The 19,033-nt window shown below is 40.2% G+C and overlaps 1 protein-coding gene across 1 annotated transcript; it reads left to right on the top strand.

Moving 5' to 3' along the window:
- Positions 1 to 2,437: 2,437 nt before the first annotated feature.
- Positions 2,438 to 17,258, top strand: LOC124133612 (probable beta-D-xylosidase 2). The gene is made up of 12 exons (XM_048383786.1): positions 2,438 to 2,741; positions 3,761 to 3,920; positions 8,458 to 8,628; positions 9,589 to 9,680; positions 10,643 to 10,866; positions 11,895 to 12,145; positions 12,472 to 12,694; positions 13,162 to 13,257; positions 13,685 to 13,896; positions 14,968 to 15,147; positions 16,251 to 16,425; positions 17,143 to 17,258. The coding sequence occupies exons 1-12, from the start codon at positions 2,452 to 2,454 to the stop codon at positions 17,256 to 17,258; spliced, it is 2,190 nt and encodes a 729-aa protein (XP_048239743.1). The 5' UTR covers positions 2,438 to 2,451.
- Positions 17,259 to 19,033: the final 1,775 nt, after the last annotated feature.

Raw genomic sequence — 19,033 nt, 5'->3', positions numbered from 1 at the left:
AAGGACATAGGCACTTGAGCCCACACTCTGTGGAACGCCTGATGCAGATCAGCTGCAGTTGTCGGCCTTGGTCGGATGTCATTCAGCCGTCTTTGAATCTCGTCCCACAGGTGCTCTTTGGGATTTAAATCGGGACGGAGGGCAGGCCAATGCATGGTTCTGATGCCATTCTGCTGGAGGAAGTCTATTGTTGCTCTCTCAGTGTGGGCACGGGTGTTATCATGCTGAATTTTGTGGTTGCGGCGACATGGCAAATGAGGTATGGCGTGTGGTCTCAACACTTCTTTTTTTTTATATAAACGTTTTTATTGTTCCCAGAGTTGTAGATTAATACAGAATTCCGTCAAAGACATATTTCGGATTGCATAGAATGGCACAATACACTCTTTAGAAAATTAAAGGGTTGGAAACAAACATTGTCCTATTTCAAACCAACACGGTTGCAACACACAGTCAGACTCAAACATAACATGTATCAACAGAGAGCTATGAATCAAATGCTGAGAATAAAGGTAACCATTTTCTATTAAAGTTACTTTTGTCATCCTTTTTTATAGCAATAAATTTCTCGATTGAATATATGTTTTTAAACAATTTTAAAAGTATATCTAATTTCGGTTTGGTTCCTTTAATTCCACTCACATGAATATGCCTTTTCCCCAATAAAACTATATGATTGATTAAAGTATTAGAGTTGTTAGAACCAAACCAAATAAGATATTTTGTCAATTTATTTTTTTGTGGAAGGTAATTGTTAAGCCAAAGTTCGAGATCATTCCAAAATTGTTTAGTTTCATTACATTCCCAAAAGACATGACTGACGTCCTCATTGACAGCATTACAAAAGCTACACACACTGTTGTCTACAAGATTCATTGTTAATAGTTCCTTCTTTGTGTAGATAATTCCATGTAGAAATCTGTATTGAAAATCTAAAAGTTTTACATCCTTCAGTTTATATCTATAAACAGTAAATATCATTTTCCAATCAAAGTCACAGTGAAAAATTGATTGCCATTTATTACAAACTTTAAGATTATTTTCATTTGATATTAATTTATCATAAAAGATTCTAGCCCACACTCTGTGGAACGCCTGATGCAGATCAGCTGCAGTTGTCGGCCTTGGTCGGATGTCATTCAGCCGTCTTTGAATCTCGTCCCACATGTGCTCTTCGGGATTTAAATCGGGACGGAGGGCAGGCCAATGCATGGTTCTGATGCCATTCTGCTGGAGGAAGTCTATTGTTGCTCTCTCAGTGTGGGCACGGGTGTTATCATGCTGAATTTTGTGGTTGCGGCGACATGGCAAATGAGGTATGGCGTGTGGTCTCAACACTTGATCAATGTACCGAGCTGCTGTGACGCCATTGGCTCTCCCTGGACCGATGTTCTGGAAGACCCCACCCCATGATGCTCGGACCACCCCACGAGTCTCTCTCAACAACACAAGCATCCGAATAACATTCCCCACGCCAGACTCTCTCTCTGCCATCTGTTGTTGAGATACAGTAACGACTCTCGTCTGAGAAGAGGACTCTTCTCCACTGCTGGTGACGCCAATGCTGGTGCTGTGTTGCCCACTGAAGACGGTCCCGGCGATGACGTGGTGTCAGAATGGGTCCTAGGTATGGCATGTGACAGTGTAGATGTCTCTTCCGTCAATCGTCGACGCACGGTGTCCGCACAAATGTGTCGCTGGTGTGTCCCCATGATCTGTCGAGCATTTTCGGCAGCAGTAGCAAAGTGATCTTGAAGATGCTGTCGCATAATCTGACGATCCTGACGTCGGCTGGTGACCCTTGGTCTTCCACTATGTGATCGGTCAGTGTAGTGTTGGTGGTCTGGTACCATTGCTGGAGCCTGTATATGGTCCTTTCGTGGACTGCAAACGTTTAGTGGTCTCAATGACGCGAAGGTATGTGGCGTGCATCAATGCTGCAGGTGAACACGCTGGCTACTGACTGTGAGCTTTGCCTCTGAATCCCATCGTGTGACATATGCCATAAGGACTGCATATGGAGTGTTCCTTCAGTTCGTTCCATGTGGCAAAATTCCATCCACAGCAAAAATGACCGATTATTTTTGTATGGGACAATATAGTGTGCCTTAGCTAATTTGCTGGTTATTGCATATTTTCATTGACGTATTCATGTGTAATTACACAGCTGTTTTGTTTCTTGTCCCCAATGGAATCTGTTTAGACAGATGTTCGAGGCTAGCGTCTCTGGCGTTAGCGTTTTGTATTATGAATAACTAATTGGTTGTGTTGGGTACAATATTTATGGACGGATAATGTTGTGTTGAAATGGTTATTTCTTAAAATGTCAAGGTCGGTCCCTTGAAGTTACAAGATTTATCCCAGAAGGAAAACGGGTCATGGCACAATATATATGCAAGCAATTATAGATAAGATTCAGTCTCAGTGCTGCCTTTGTGTCGTCCCCACACAATGCTTCTGCTTCTCCTCTTCGTTCCCCTAGTGGTCGGGGACTACCCCTTTAGAAATATCTCTCTACCCTGGGACGACAGAGTCAATGACCTCGTAGGTCGTCTCACCCTCGACGAGATCATACTACAAATGTCACGTGGGGGTGAAGGCGCTCAAGCTGGGCCCGCCCCTGCTATACCCCGCCTGGGTATCAAACCATATTCCTGGGATACCGAGTGTCTCCGAGGGGACGTTGGGGCTGGAGACGCAACCTCCTTTCCCCAGGCCATAGGACTTGGAGCCTCATTTAGGTAAGACCACAGGACAAACACATACACAATTACTCTTTTCTGCATAATGTTGCACGATGTCAGTAAGGTAATAATGATAAAAATGATAATCTTACTTCAATGACAAAATCAGTCATTTTTTTTTTAAATTGGGAGTGGGGAGGGGGGGGGGGGGGGGGGGGAGGTATTCATGTCCACTTATGCTGTGATATATATATGAGAGAATTCATTTAGTCACATCTAAGTAACTGTACGTTAAAGTCGGTTTTTCAGTTTCAAACATAATTGTCTGTAACTGAAGCTATTGGTATGTCTTTGATTTGTAACGTACAGTAAAATGCCTGGCAAAACTGGTAAATGTAACAATAAACTTATCTCAAGACGTTATGAGAAGAGGGGTAGCTATACCTTTATTGTCAAACAGTATTCCATCAGACCAAGCCAACGTTTGAGGTATAATCGAACATGATCCTGCTACGGCTTGTGCCGGGGACCATCACCTTTTTTGCGCACACCTAGTATATAAACACGTGCTTATGATAGTCGGAATCGTACTGCGGGCTATGACCATTAGCGTTTTCGCTTTTATTAACTATATGAATACAAGATGGCCCCCATGGTATTGATAGACATTTGTTAAGAAATTGTCTTCGTTGTCAATAATTGCCCTGACATCACCAGTTAACACTATTCCTTGTTTAATAGTAAATATATAGCATCTGTACATACCTCGGACGATGCAATTTGCGAATTAAGATGCAATGGTCCCAATGTACCAAGTTTCAGCGTTAGGTACATATATTACAGCTGCTTATATTATCGTTTTAATAGTGCTATGATATTACACAGTTTTACCCACATTTCCAAATCGTTCCTTTACGAATGCAAATGTTTCAACGGTGTATTCATCAACGTGACAAAGAGGAATTTCTTGATAATACGATTTTTTGCGACCATCAAATAAGGATCACTGTCCAATGTTACTGATGGGTCAAGTGAAATGGCAGCAAAATGTAAAACCGTTTTGCCCCATCCTACAGCCCTGACCTGATATTCCGGGTAGCCCAGGCCACGGGTGAGGAGGTGAGGGCCAAGTATAACAACTATACGAAGTACGGGTCATATGGCGACCGCAAGGGTATCAGCTGTTTCAGTCCAGTCATCAACATCGCGAGAGACCCCAGGTGGGGCAGGAATCAGGTGAGAGACACTGAAGGGAGCCAGAATTAGGTGAGAGTCGGAATCGGGTGAAAGACACGAGAGAGGGCAGGCATCAGGTGTGAAACTCCACAGGGCTGCCAAAAGAGTATCTTAACAGTGACAGAAACTAGGCGAAGGACTGACTACCTCCAATGAAGCTCTATACCTGTTGTCTTTTTTAAAACTGGGCAGAGACAAGGTCAAAATACATTGCGAAATCCCAGGAATAATCATAATGACATTCTACACTTATCTTTGAGGTTATATTCTATAACACGTCGCCCAGAGGCATGACAAGAAATGTGTAATTTCACTTGATGTTTGCAAAGATAATTGCAGACCGTTTTGCAAAATGTATATTTAATCATGAAAGGGGATCCTCATGTATAACAATCTGTTTGATCTGTGTGGCGAATATAAGTAGACTTATACTATATGTAATTACTGACCATCCTGTAAAATGTATATTTACTGATAATATGTTCTTTTAAAGTAACACCATCAGTTTGGTCTGTGTGACGTATATACTTAGACTCTATTGATACTATCGCCGCGAATAGCTGCAAAATTGCTGATGCGGCGTTAAGCAATATTCACTCACTCATTCACTATTGATACTAAGTTTGTGTGGGTTTGGGAACTCTGAAAAATACATGGTCTGAATATATAATTCACCATGAACTTTGTTTTCAATTTCATTAATATAAAATGCCAATACTAATGGAAAGTCTAATGATCCCCAAAGCAACTATACAATATATGGTAATGAAGCGACAAAACCCTTTTCATATCCAACAGAAATCTCTGCATGATGCAGAGTCGACTATACGATTCCGAGAATGTGTTTATGAATCACTATCGAAAAGTAAAAATACCAGTAAGGCATATGTAAATGTTTTCATAAACTACGTTTGCCTCTAATATATCTATAGAGTACTAGTTCTTTTCATGTATGGAGCCATCTTTCTTTCTCAAAGAAGATTCACGCAGGGACTTTATGGGAAAAAAACACATGAAATGAACGATTTTTGCTTCAATGTCTGCCATTAAAACACATTGTTTCATGGTGTTTTCCTGCTATCATCTGTAATAACTTAAAGTCTTTCTTTATGATTTCTTTATTCTTTCCTTTTAACATTCTTTCACTTCCTTACATTTTTTTTCTCTTCTTTTCACATAAATGTCTTTCTTTTCTTAATTACTGTTGGGGCTATCGGGTAGCCTAATGGTTAAAGCGTTCGCACGTCACGCTGAAGACCCGGGTTGGATTCTCGACATGGGTACAATGTGTGAAGCCAATTCTGGTCTCCCCGCCGTGATATTGCTGGAATATTGCTGAAAATGGCGTAAAACCAAACTTACTCACTCACTTTAAAACTGTTATTTTCAGATTGACTAAAATACAAAATATATAAACAATAATTACTATCTTTTATCAAATGATATATTAATGCATTATAAATGAATTAACCTAATAAAATTGACTACTTTTTAGTGACATGACATACTATGCAAATGTAAACAGAAAATGTAAACAGACGCCGAAAAACACTTTATAACTAAATAATTTGCACTAAAACATGTAAACACGTGTGGATAATGATAAAATAATATATATAATTTTTTTGGGCAAAATCACCATTGTTCTTGGACTCTAATATCTTTGAAAAACCCTTTCTAATTTCTTTGAATCTTTCATGCATGCTGCATGCTTTCTGGGGCCACACGGAAAATAATACATGACTCAAAGCAGTTATTCCCCTAATTATAATTAGTAAACATGAAGTTGGAAAGGAAAAGAAATGAAATATGAAGTAATACTTGCCAAAAACAAATATGATTTACATTTTAATACTTTGATAACAAAACATAAAGAAATAACAATTTTGACCCTTAAATGGTCATTATTTGATATTGATTCATAAACACATGCTCATGACATGGTCGGAAAATCGTGCAGTCGACTCTTCTTGTGGCTTGGATTTCCTGTCTCTAATATAGGCCTCCCCACAGAATATCAAATGGTCGGTCCCTAAATGAAAACAACCAAACCCTCCACAATCATTAATCACCATCCCTGCCAAAAGAATTGCACGATATCCACTTGATCAGGGGCATGGGGTTATGAACCAATGGAACTACATATTTGATATAACATCATCTCACCTCATTGTTTTGTAAGGAGTTATCGCAACCGTACATCTAACAACTTGCAATATTTCAGTCACGTCATTGGGAACGTGTTGTTTTATCGATGCAAGATAGTTATATATACTGATTCGCAAAAGAAACGTCACCATGGATAGATACATGAGAAACCTCATTTGTCCAAATACTGCAAATATACTTTGAGACATAATAAAATCATGAAACTTGGCAAAACTGATCATCAATAGATGGAATGGATGAGGCGGTTGACGCAGTTCAGCTGCAGTTGTCGGCCTTGGTCGGACGTCATTCAGACGTCTTTGAATCTCGCCCCACAGGTGCTTAACGGGATTTAAATTGGGACTGAGGGCAGGCGACTGCATGGTTCTGATACCATTCTGCTTGAGGAAGTCTCGCAGTGTGGGCACGGGCGTTATTATGCTGAAACTCGTGGTTGGGGCGACGTGCCAAATGAAGCATGGCGTGTGGTCTCAACACTCGATCAATGTACCGAGCTGCCGTGACACATTGCCTCTCCTTGGACCGAAGACCACAGGGCCGACCCTCTGTGCCAGACCAATTACAGACTCTCTCTCTCTCTCTCTCTGTGCCATCTTCTGTTGAGATACAGTAACGATCTCTGGTATCTGAGAAGAGGACTCTTCTCCACTGCTGGTGACGCCAATGCTGGTGCTGTGTTACCCACTGAAGACGGTCCCGGCGATCGTCAATCGTAGACGAACAATGTCCGCACAAATGTGTCGCTGGGATGTCCCCATGGTCTGTCGAGCAGTTTCCGCAGCAGTAACAAAGCGATCTTGAAGATGCTGTCGCACAATCTGACGATCCTGACGTCAGCTGAAGATTCTTGGTCTTCCACTACGTGGTCTGTCATCTGTAGTGTTGGTGGTCTGGTACCGTTGCTGGAGCCTGCATATGATCCTTACGTGGACTTGAAATGCATTGGCTACTTGCCAGGTGGTTTGTCCAGCTTACAATCGTCCAAGGGTTAGGTGTCACTGATTTCTTGTCACCCCTTGTGGTAGCAATTCAATTTCAATTTACACGGAACTCACGTGCATCGGGTTACCATGGCCGTTGCCATGATGCGTTTGGGCGATCGGTTTTATTGTCATCTGCTTTTTTTTCATCATCAATTTCCTTTTTACGGACACGGTAATGTTAAATTTTAGAAAGTTTGACAAAAATTACCTAGATATTTAAATGACAACTTTTCATGCAATGTCACTTGGGGTGACGTTTCTTTTGCGGTTCAGTATATATAAGCCTGTGAAAAATATACTCGAACAATGTAACCGTCAATCTATGAATTATGTGATACCTGAGCACTGAATATACTCTTAAAAAAAGAAATGCAAAGCCAGATTTGTTTTTTTATCATCCAATTTCCTTTTTACGGATAAGGTAATGTTAAATTTTAGAAACTTTGACAAAAATTACCCAGATATTTGAATGACAGCATTTCATGGAATGTTACTTGGGGTGAGGATTTTTTTGGTTTTTTTTCTACCCTTGAACGTTAAAACTAATAAGCAAACAATAACACCCAGGCTGTAGACTTAGAATTCCAAGATCTGGTATTGGGTGACAGCAATTTGTTTAAATAATACCATTACAAAACTGCGTCACCTTGTTAATACACGGGACACTCGCATTTTTGCATCCATTTCATGCTCGCATCAATATCATGACATACAGTACACATGGTGTGCATGTGAGAAGTTATGAGGCTCTATGTTTACATTTTGTATGTGAACAGTTAAAATTTGTAGCTGGGTGTAATAAGATCGTAGAACAGGTCTTCAGCAACCCATGCTTGCTGTAAAAGTTGACCATGCTTGTCGTAAGAGGCGACTAACGGGATCGGCTGACATAGTTTATGCATGTCATCGTATTCTAATTGCATGGGTCGATGTTCATGATTTCAGTCACTGGATTTACAGACTGCCTTCACATAGCTGGAATATTGCTGAGTACAGCCTTAAACAACAAACTGGAAATTTCCAGACAATGCCATCACTTCACAAAATATTCTTTGACTCTTTATCACAGTCTGTGGTGATCGGGAGTTTTACACATCAAACCAGCATCTAAATATAGTAACTTCCTCACAACTGCTCACATTAAATAGTACCATATTCCTGACAACTAATCACTGTCCAAACACAGTGCAGTGAGCTTCTAATGAATCTAATGTTTAATGTTCTAATGTTTAACAATAAAATACACTGCCATATATAAGGTAAAAGAAAGGGGGGAAATACATATGAATTGACAGTCACATTTATATTCATAATTTTAAGGAATAAATACTTAATCGTGAATCCACATCCAGGTAGAAATAGACATGATGAATGTTTCTGCACAGGAAACGTATGGAGAGGATCCATACCTGTCAGGAGTCTTTGCTTCAAATTTCGTGAAGGGTCTCCAGGGAAGCGACCCCCGCTACATCAGAGCCAACGCTGGCTGCAAGCACTTCGATGTCTATGGTGGTCCCGAAAATATACCGGTTTCGCGGTTCAGTTTTGATGCAAAGGTAACTTGAGGTCAAGGTCAGGTATGAGAACAATAAATGGAAATGTACATTTAAGTGTTAAAAAATACCCTGACGAATATTTGTTTTTTTCTGACACTAAGTATACACAAACATCTTTTCATTGTTTTGATTTTTCAGGGGTCATTTTCAATACATTTTTTTTGTTCTAAAATCAAATTGGACGATATCACAGAACAGGGAATTTCCCACAGAACTGAAAACCTTGAGTGAGTGTGTGAGTGAGTTGGGTTTAACGCCGCTTTTACCATTATTCCAGTTATATCACGGTGTGTCAGCTTAATGTGGGAGGAAAGCACGAAGTATGGTGCTTACAAACCAAGAAACATAATCGGGGCGAGCCGGGATTGGAACCCACAATCATAGGTTTCTGACGTGCTAAGGGACGCTACACTGCACAGCGGCGCCTTAGACGACAGGGCCACCCGTGGCGCCTGAAAACCTTGAAGAGTATTGAATTCGACATGTGGCATCCAGGGGATCATGCGAATATGTAAATAAGTGTTTAAGGAAACCTTGAGCGAAAAAGAAAGCCTGAATTTATTGTCCGACATTTCGGATCATCACGATCGTGCTTAAAAGGGGAAAATAATAGAGAATTGTTCCGTGCGGGGATTCCCCATTAAAAGTAGTTCCGGTCAAAAATCGTATAAACGTCAAAAGGTTAAGATTATGTAAACAATGTGAACGTCATTTTTAAAGTTTGATGCACAATGAACGGGTCATGTGATCAGCAAATAAACCAAACATCTCATGGGGAATCCCTTAAACTTCAAAATAAGAATTTATAGAATATTGAAGAATATATTGAGGTACATACATTGAGATTACGTTATAGCTGATGACGGCTGACCTTGCCTGACGTTGTCCAATACCAACATTCATATAGTATTAGAATAGAATCATTCATTGCTTCATGCAAAATACATTTGTTGTTAAAAGGTGACTGAAACAGACTTGCACACAACGTTCCTCCCAGCATTCCGCTTCTGTGTCATGGCCGGCACCTACAGTATCATGTGCAGCTTCAATAGGTGAGAAATAACATTAAAGAAACAAGTATGCTTAAACAATCTTATTGTATGGCTTTTAGCAACAGAACCCTCCCTCCACCTCTCTCCCTCGATCACACAATCTAAAAGTCCTTATATTATTATATCCCTACTGTTATTGCTATACATAAAACACCAATAGCTTCACAAAAGCTTTCACAAAATCTGCCTAAGATTGAGTGCTAATATGCAGGAGCGCCCATGCAGCATTTGCAGTCTTTTAAGTTGAATGCTTAGACATGCTACAAGCCTTTCGTATTTATCTCAATTTGTTGTTCAGTTATAAATATAACTATTATTCAACTAATGATGTTATTGTTACTTGTGTTAGGATGATTCTATCAAGGCAAGGCCCCATTTGTTCTCAACGTGCAGTGAAGCGCCATTGCTGCTTCTGAATTGTTATGATTTGTCTTCAGCAGGAAGTAATGACACAGAATCATAAATGCTATAGGTCGGGATATTGTAACTGAATAATATGCTACTTTCACACATTCTTTCAGGCTCTTCAGTATTTGCAGCTGTACATGCGGGTGTTTTTCAAGTGCTGAGAGGAGTGAATGAATATGATCATGAGGCAGTTATTTTGAAAGGCAGCTGTTGAATTTGTAGCTGGATACATTTTTGTACCCCTAAGTATGGTGTGATATTGTGTCGATTCCACCTCCATGGAATTGGCATATGCATACAGTTTGGTCTTCTTCAAAAAGGACAATCATTATCAAAGGAAGTCCGGAAAATTGATAAGTACAAGTCTTCATCTTGGACTTTGTGGTTAAAATGCTTGCGGATGTGTCCTTGAAAAAAGAGCCACTCATGTATGCACTCACTGTGATAACAATACTCCCCAGACAGTAACACATTATTCACTGAAATCCAAGGCTAGCTACTATCATCAAATAACGTGATCTTATCACGTTGACATTTGATTCCTCATTTTCAAGAATAAACGGAGTTCCAGCATGTGCCAACCAGAAGCTTCTGACGGATGTTCTGAGAACCGAATGGGGTTTCAAAGGTTACGTGGTCAGTGACGAAGGCGCCGTTGAGATCATGACGGGTCAACACTACTTCAATAACTCTGTCGACGCTGCTGCATCCTGTGTGAAGGCTGGATTGAACCTCGAATTGTCCTATCACGACGATCATCCAGTCTTCTTTTCAATTGGTAAGTGCTGTCGATGTTGAAAACACAATCGTCTTGCATAACCGTAATATTTATTTTCTGATTGTTACGAGAAAAGCACGCTTCACGTTCAGCATCAATTGGTATTTTGTACAACAAACAACAAACGTGAGAACAAAATGATGGGAAATGAATGTTTGCTAAGGTGGGTTGTAGTTTTAGGCGCCACAGCTTTTGAGCCCTTGACCATCGTTAGTTCTAATAGGCAATGAGAGGGAGAGGGGAGACTGTTGTTTCCATCTACCTAACGTTATTTCAAGCACAAAATGAATCTGCACAATAATGAAAGCATGGAAGTTGGTGTACGTAGAAATATATCTAGACAGCTTAAATGTCCATATGATATGTATAACCTTCAGATGTTGATGAGATTTGAGTGAGTGAGTATGGTTTTACGCTATTTTCAGCAATATTACAGCCATGATAAGATTTGAAGTAGCATCAAATATCACAAGGCATACACAGTTATAATGTAAAACATAACATGTTGCAAGTCAAGAATATCCAATTACAATGGTACTGAGTAATGATACATCAGTATGAATTATATACCCGTCTGTAGATAGTGTTTACCAACAGAGCTGAGGTTGCACTGTTTGGTGTATCGCAAACTCTGTTGGCCGTACGTGGCTCACATGCAACCCATGTTGTTCTCCAACATAAACAAATAGAAAGTGGAGCTCATTCACTTCCTGACTGACATGTGATTATTGGGGTTTGAATTTGGCTTCAGCAACCAAAGATTGTCGTAAGAGGTCACTGACGGGATCGAGTGATCAAGGTCGCTGACTTGGTTGATGCATGTCATTGTATCTCGATTGCATAGATCCATGCTCATGATGTCAATTGCTGGAGTGTCTGGTACAGATTCGTTTATTAATATACAGCTTGAATAGTATGGCGATAAGCAATATACAAACACACATTACACATTAATCTGCACATTGACGTAAACAAACATTTATTACTACAACAGACACATTGTTGCAAGGACACTACATGTATTTCAGATGATGCTGTGAAACAAGGCAAGCTGACTGAAGACGAGGTCAGGACCAGAGTTAAGGAGCTTTTCAATGTCAGATTTAGGCTTGGAGAGTTTGACCCACCGGAAATGAATCAATACACAGAACTAAACATATCGATAGTTCAGAGTGAGGCTCACAGTAACCTGTCTGTTGAGGCAGCAATGAAGACATTTGTGTTGCTGAAAAACCAAAACGTCCTTCCCTTAAATCCATCAAGCTACAAGAATGTGTCGGTAGGTACATGTGTTAGGAAAAGATGTTTGCAGCGTACAACTTACAACACAAAACATCAATGCCACAGAATAATATGTATCCAATATTTGATAAAGCAGATATATAGGACGTAACCGGCAAAATTATGGTGAAAATGGCATGATTGGATTACTGAAAATCAGTTGATCAGTGAAACATTTTGGAAACATGCAAAAATTGCAATTTCCAGATGATGTTAAGTTTTGATACTGACAGTTGTTCGTTTTTCTAATAATTCGTCCCGGTATATCTTATTGCCCTCCTGAGTCCTTGCCTGAGTACATAAAAATGAATCCTTGTTGAACAGGTTGTCGGACCAATGGCCAACAATACATATCAACTGTTCGGAGATTATGCTCCCACCATGAACCTCGAATACACCACCAACCCATTACAAGGCATAAAGTATCTCTGGTCTACAGTGAGGTATGGGGCAGGCTGCACGGACAACAACTGCACTCAGTATAACTCCCAGGAAGTCCAGACAGTAGCAAATGGCTCTGATCTCATTTTCGTTTGTCTGGGCACAGGTGAGCTTATCTAATGTTCGGAAAATCAACACTGGTCTTTCTTTTTATTGCTAGGTCCCCTTTTCTAAAACTCTATATTTGACTTTAGTTTAAACAGTAACAATAAAATAAGAACGAAGAACGTTTTCAAAAGTCATCGTTTTTAAGATGTAACATTTTGCCTGTTGTACTAACTTCTGGCGCACCAAGATACAGATTGATTGTGTTTTCAGTCACTTGTGTATAACGTCAAGGTGACACAATGTTCTCAATCATAACAAAAGTTTTAAAGATTTTGCTCGATTTCACTGAACGTCATACTGGCACATTTTGTTCTTATATTAAACACTAAAGATAATTGTATTTACTCCGAAAATAGTTCTCTTTGCCCTGGTCAGATTCAGAATTAGTTGGAGCTTCGAACATGATTTATTCTATTGAAAACTGGATCAAAACTTGTAACCGATGCTCCATGATATTCCATTCAGGTCAGGAATTAGAATCTGAAGGCAACGACAGGGCCAACCTGGACCTCCCAGGGCTACAGCTGCAGCTGCTGCAGGATGCTGTCACCTTCGGTCAGGGTACGTGGCGGCAGGACAATTCAGCAAATCTGAGACATGTGGTATATCACATGATCAGTGTTATTTCTTCTGTCATAATTTCTACTGGAATATTACCTACCATATCTCCCACGATATTCACTTTCGGAATCTACTGCCGCCATGACAAGCCATCATCTTTCCAACCAGTTCTGGTTCCAAGGTCATCCTTCTTCTGTTCAATGACGGGTTCCTCAACATAACATTGCCTGCTGCAAATCCAAACGTCTAATTTATCATGAAGCTAATTTCCCCGACACACACAGCAGTGGAGGTATTGCAAGGAGTACATTTGGTGGAGGGAACAAAAAAGGAAAAACAGCCAAACCGTGGCCAAAGTATGTTAACACCATGGAAGAAATATACTTGTCAAAGTTACAATGTTATACTATTTATCTACTTTTTCCAGCATCTGTTGCCAAGGTCATCCTCCTTCTATTCAACGCGGGGCCGCTCAACATTACATGGGCTGTTGAGAGTCCCAATGTTCAGGTTATCATGGAACTATTTTTCCCAGCACAAGCAACAGGCGAGGCACTGCGGCGAGTACTATTGGCGGAGGGACCGAACTCAGTTCCTGCCGGGAGACTTCCGGTTACTTGGCCATTGTATATCAATTCTGTAGGTTAACATGTATTACTCAGCACCATGTATGGTTACACTATTTTCGATTGTTTCTCTGTATGAATGGCGGGCGGTATTGGTAGATCACCACATGCTTACCCTTCACACAAACACTTAATCTCATTAAAATCAGACCTCAGTTCTCGCTACCGCTAAACAAAGATCTGAGGACATCCCATTAAGTGTCACGTCAGAACGACCTTCATCCGACCAATCAGAGCATCGCTTACCACATTATGAAAATGACAATCGAAATGTGATTTCTAATCATGCAACCTCGAAAACTTTAACTCCGAACGATAGTTACGGGTTTAACGACTGAATCCATACAATCTAAACTATCTTTTAGCCATTCCAGAATGTTCTTTAGTTCAGGTTTCAAATTTGTAATCGAGAATTTGGCAAAAAATGTTTCGAAGCGAAGTTTGCCAATTTGAAATTCGTGCCGTAAAGCACAAGAAAGCTGCCTTCTGGTCATTCCATTGGTCGGTCAAAGTTCGCGCAAGGTCGGTCTGACGTGACCCGTAATGGGATGTCCTCAGATCTTTGTTTAGCTGTAGCGAGAACTAAGATCTGATTTTAATGCATTGACAAACACCTGGTGTCATTACTGATGTTCACTGATCCATTTATTTACTGTTCACCGCTATTACACCAAATAGATTCTGTTTTGCAGTAAATCGAAAGCTCAACCTATTATTCCGAGCTGACGCATTTTCAATATTCATTTAAAATTTAACCATATTATTCTTAAGCCAAGAGCAAAGCTGAAATTATTTCTTTTGCGTTGTAAATATATCCTGTAAAACCTGTACAACCTATTGCGTAAAACCTATTGAGCGTGTAACCTAAATATTTCTTTATACAGTTGGTGGTTGATATGATTTAGGACTGCCAGGATCAAACATACTTGAAATATACACATGAATCGTAATACGCCAAAGAACGAACTTAAATGGAGCAATGGTCAAACATGCATGGACATCACAGTCAGCTTATGTCGCCTCAGCGACATGTTGTCCTGAACTACATGTAGTTGTTCTATCTCAGTACATTTTTTTTCACAAGTTGCCTCAGATGACGGACTACTCAATGAACGGACATCCAGTTCTCTTCCCCTTCGGCTACGGTCTGTCCTACACCAGCTTCTCCTACGACCTTTTGGAGTGTCCCTCTCAGGTGACGGCCGGGGACAACATCACTTGTACTGTCTCACTTACCAATCGAGGGTCTTTTGATGCTGATGAGGTATGTACTTATGAAAGTTAAGTGAGTGAGTAAGTTTGGTTTAACGATTTTTTTGCAATATTCCAGCAATATCACGGCGGGGTACACCTGAGATGTACTTCACACATTGTACCCATGTCGGGACGGAAACCCGGGTCTTTGGCGTGACGAGCAAACGCTTAAGCCACTAGGCTACCCGACCGCCCCTTTACCATTAAGCCTCTGATGACATGTTTCTTACATAATTGGCGCGACAGTCAACACGACTCTTCACCTGTTAGACAACTTCATTACCAATTTGTCAGTCTTGATAGTACTGTGCACAGCTTAAAAGGAGAGTGAGGTGAAGGTTTGCCAAATTACTGCAGTACTATTCCATGCTATGAAGACCAGAACTTGGTACCATGAACCAATAAATATGCCAAAGAGGTCACTGAGCAGGAACTACAGTCAGGGGTTCTATACACGGATGCAGGGACCCCTTGCTCAATAACGACATGTTTCGTTATACACGTTTGATTTACTGAATAAAAAATAACAAAGCATTCCATCTTTCGTTGTCTTTCAAACTTTCCGAATAATCAAGAACGATCTATTCCATTATTCGTCTTTCAAATATCATTAGTAAATGACGATTTACATGTATGTATAGACGTATGTCTCCCAACAAACAGAAAGGTGTATATATTCACTTAATAACCCATCCGGCAATCACTTGTTGCAATATGGAAAACATCTCAGCTATGTTTCCCTTCTTGTAAAATCTACAACCTACTTAATATCGAGACAAAAGGTCCTTAATGTCAGTCGTTGTAATGTCTGACAACATTAGGAACATCACCTCTAAAACAACTTCCTGGTAAACATTTGAGAGACGAATAACAAATGGTTTTGCTGTCAGTTTGACGCCTTTCCCAGTCCCGAATGACGGATAATGAACTCATTTACTAGTATTTGACGAAAAACAAACAACGAACTAACTTCTAGTACATCTTGAACTCAAAAGTGTCCTTATGAGGCTTTTCCCCAAAAGATATTCGTAATATTATATGAAGACAGATCGGTAAGGAAGTATGAATAATGCATATCTGTACCAAGTATTAGAAGAGAATTTCTTATTTCAGGTCATCCAGGTGTACATATCCTGGGCTATGGTCCCTGTGGCGGTTCCACAGCTTCAGCTGGTGGCCTTCAACAGGGTGTTTGCACCGCGGGGAGTGCAGACTCACTGGAACTTCACCATCTCGGCAGCAGCTATGGCAGTGTGGACTGATCAGGATGGATGGGTTGTTGAGCCAAGTGAGCTTCTTCCAGTTTTTTATTGATTATGATTCACAAATTAGACACCTAATGTTGTATTACACAGTAACATTGATATCTAACAAGGGTCAGTAAATAATCTAATCTGGCTGTAGAAGTAAGTAACAGGATCAAGGATGTGTTTCGTCATGGAATGACATCACAAAGTCATCTATCCTCGCTTGTTTCGATATATACTTAGAACCGTTCGCATCCATGGCTTCTTTTTTTAAGTTAGGCCACCATCGCCAAGTATCTTATCACAAACGTAGCACAGAGTTTCTCTCCTCTTTTTAGATACATTTGAGTAGATGGCTATAGGTAGTCTTGTGCCATTCAAGCTGGACACAAACGAAGCTGTGGTTGTGAATGAGTCCAGTATATTTATCAAAATAGAATTGGCTTCACTCCCACATCAAGCTGGCGTGGGGGATATAACTGACATACTGTCCAAAATCGGCGTTAAACCCATCTCGTTCACTCACAAACAAAGAAGTGATGCCTTGATATGGCAGTAGGTGGAGACAATTTTGTCAACACCATTCAACCTCCTGATTCAATCATGTGTGTCCAGTTTGTCCTCAGAAACAAAGTAAAAACATTTCTGCTATGAGGTTCTTTACACTGAATGTTCCCAACTTTAGGACCATAACTAGGTTCAAAATATCCATCAAACGTGGACGTCATGATACACCTTTATTTCATTGTTCTTTTCAGCTGCCATGAACGTATGGGTAGGAGGTCAGCAGCCCAGCACCAAACCAGCCATCGATTCTAATGTCATTACATTCCGACCGACGATTAATGGACAAAAAAGTCTTGGTCCATATTGAGTAAAGCTCCTTCTTGAGTCTCTTTTTATTTTGCTTTAGTTACTGATCATACGCCATTCTGATAGGTGTATTTAGGATTCTTCAACGTGATAACCGGTAATGACAAATTCTAGCGAGAGACAATATCACGGCGACCTGTATATGTTAGGTCCTGGGAAGCTAGTGATTGATAGAATGAGTAACTAACATTAACCTCTGTTTTTTCTTTTGACGTATATTTCATACTGTGTATCTGTCTTGGATTCCTGTTATTTCACGTGTCTAGGCCATAGTTATTGTTTTGGTAAATATTGGCTAAGTCGATGTCGCTACAACAAACAAAAGACGAGCCTGTGGTAAGCTGAGCCTGCTATTGTATGTAATACACGGGCACATGAAGAAATTGACCTGTAAGGGACCAACAATTTGATATTTTTGGGGGAAATTGGTTGGGGGATATTTCATGGACACTGGACATTTTCGGATGAATAATGCGGGTAGGATTTTTCCTGTAACCGCCTTAGGGAGGTTTCAGCAGTTGCTTAATGCCAATTGGCTGTTTTAGAAATCCTGTATCTTCATTGGTTAATGATCCATTGTCGGAACTTCTTTCTCCCCTTCATCATGTCCTTTTATCCTTTTTCACGAACAAGCTTCTGCCAAATGTGATTTGTCATTTATAATCTACAACATGAGGCGTAAGTGAGAAAGACTGAGTTTTCTGAAGTTGAGAAAAGTGATATGTTTATTTCAGTGAACATAACACTTGATATTTCGCTGCAGTGAACATAACACTTTGACAGAACTGTTGTCATACAAACGTTACTTCCGCTTGAATTGTCTCACATTGTCGTAAGTGTCAAGGCCGTACATAAACAGTTGACGTCCTTTTTAAGTGAGTTCCACATTGACAAGGCAAAATAATGATAGATGGTAATTTATGGAGTTAATATCACTTCTTGTCATTTGTTATTCTCTCGAAAACGTTTCGTTCTTAACTGTTAATTTTTCATTGTCAATCGAGACAAAGCACCTTTTTTGTTATTTGACCAGCGTGTATTCTGTCGCTTCCAGGGGGCACGGGTGGCCCAGTCGTCTAAGGCGCCGCGATTCGCTGTGCAGAGTTGCGTCCCTTGGGCACGCCAGAAACCTATGATGTGGGTTCGAATCCCGGTTCGCCCCGATTATGTTTCTAGGTTTGTCAGCACCATACCCGTGCTCGTGGGTTTCACCGAAGTGGTAAACGTCTGAGACCTGCATCACTTCGGGCTTTCCTCCCACATTAAGCTGACACGCCGCGATATAACTGGAATACTGTTAAAAGCGGCATTAAACCCAACTCACTCACTCACTCTTTCGCTTCCAACAGTGGTCTCCTAGTTTTCAAGAATATTTATAATCATGTCGAAATGTTTGACAAAGTATTTTTGTACCCCTAACTATTTTTTTTTTATACTTTTGTTTACATTTTTTTGAGTTTTTGCAAACACAAAACTACTTTTTTAGTCGCAAATACAAAATACAAGGGTTGGTGAACTGTCCCTGTGTGTCAGGTAGGGAGAATGTTTGTACTAAGGTTTTACATTTGTTATGAAATAATTCATTTTTCCGGGAGAAAACTACACAAAAAGTATCTAATAAATAGGATATTTCATGTGTCGAATGAAATATCATGTTTCTCCAATCTTGCCCCCGTCACTCGATGACAGAAACATGATATTTCACTTGACAAATGAAATTTGCTCTCTTTGTTTTATTTATCCAAATAAAATATCGTTCACACATGTTGTGAACGA

This window comes from Haliotis rufescens, unplaced genomic scaffold, assembly GCF_023055435.1.
Source record: "Haliotis rufescens isolate VD_foot unplaced genomic scaffold, xgHalRufe1.0.p SCAF_5, whole genome shotgun sequence".
Classification (NCBI taxonomy): Eukaryota; Metazoa; Mollusca; class Gastropoda; order Lepetellida; family Haliotidae; genus Haliotis; species Haliotis rufescens.
This window is presented reverse-complemented; position numbering and strand designations above follow the sequence as displayed.

Bases quoted from the DNA above. Each gene is read 5' to 3' on its own strand.
- LOC124133612 (XM_048383786.1), top strand. From the start codon at position 2,452: ATGCTTCTGCTTCTCCTCTTCGTTCCCCTAGTGGTCGGGGACTACCCC. The intron at 3,921-8,457 runs GTGAGAGACACT...GTTTCTGCACAG, and splicing joins CCAGGTGGGGCAGGAATCAG to GAAACGTATGGAGAGGATCC. The intron at 13,258-13,684 runs GTACGTGGCGGC...TACTTTTTCCAG, and splicing joins TGCTGTCACCTTCGGTCAGG to CATCTGTTGCCAAGGTCATC.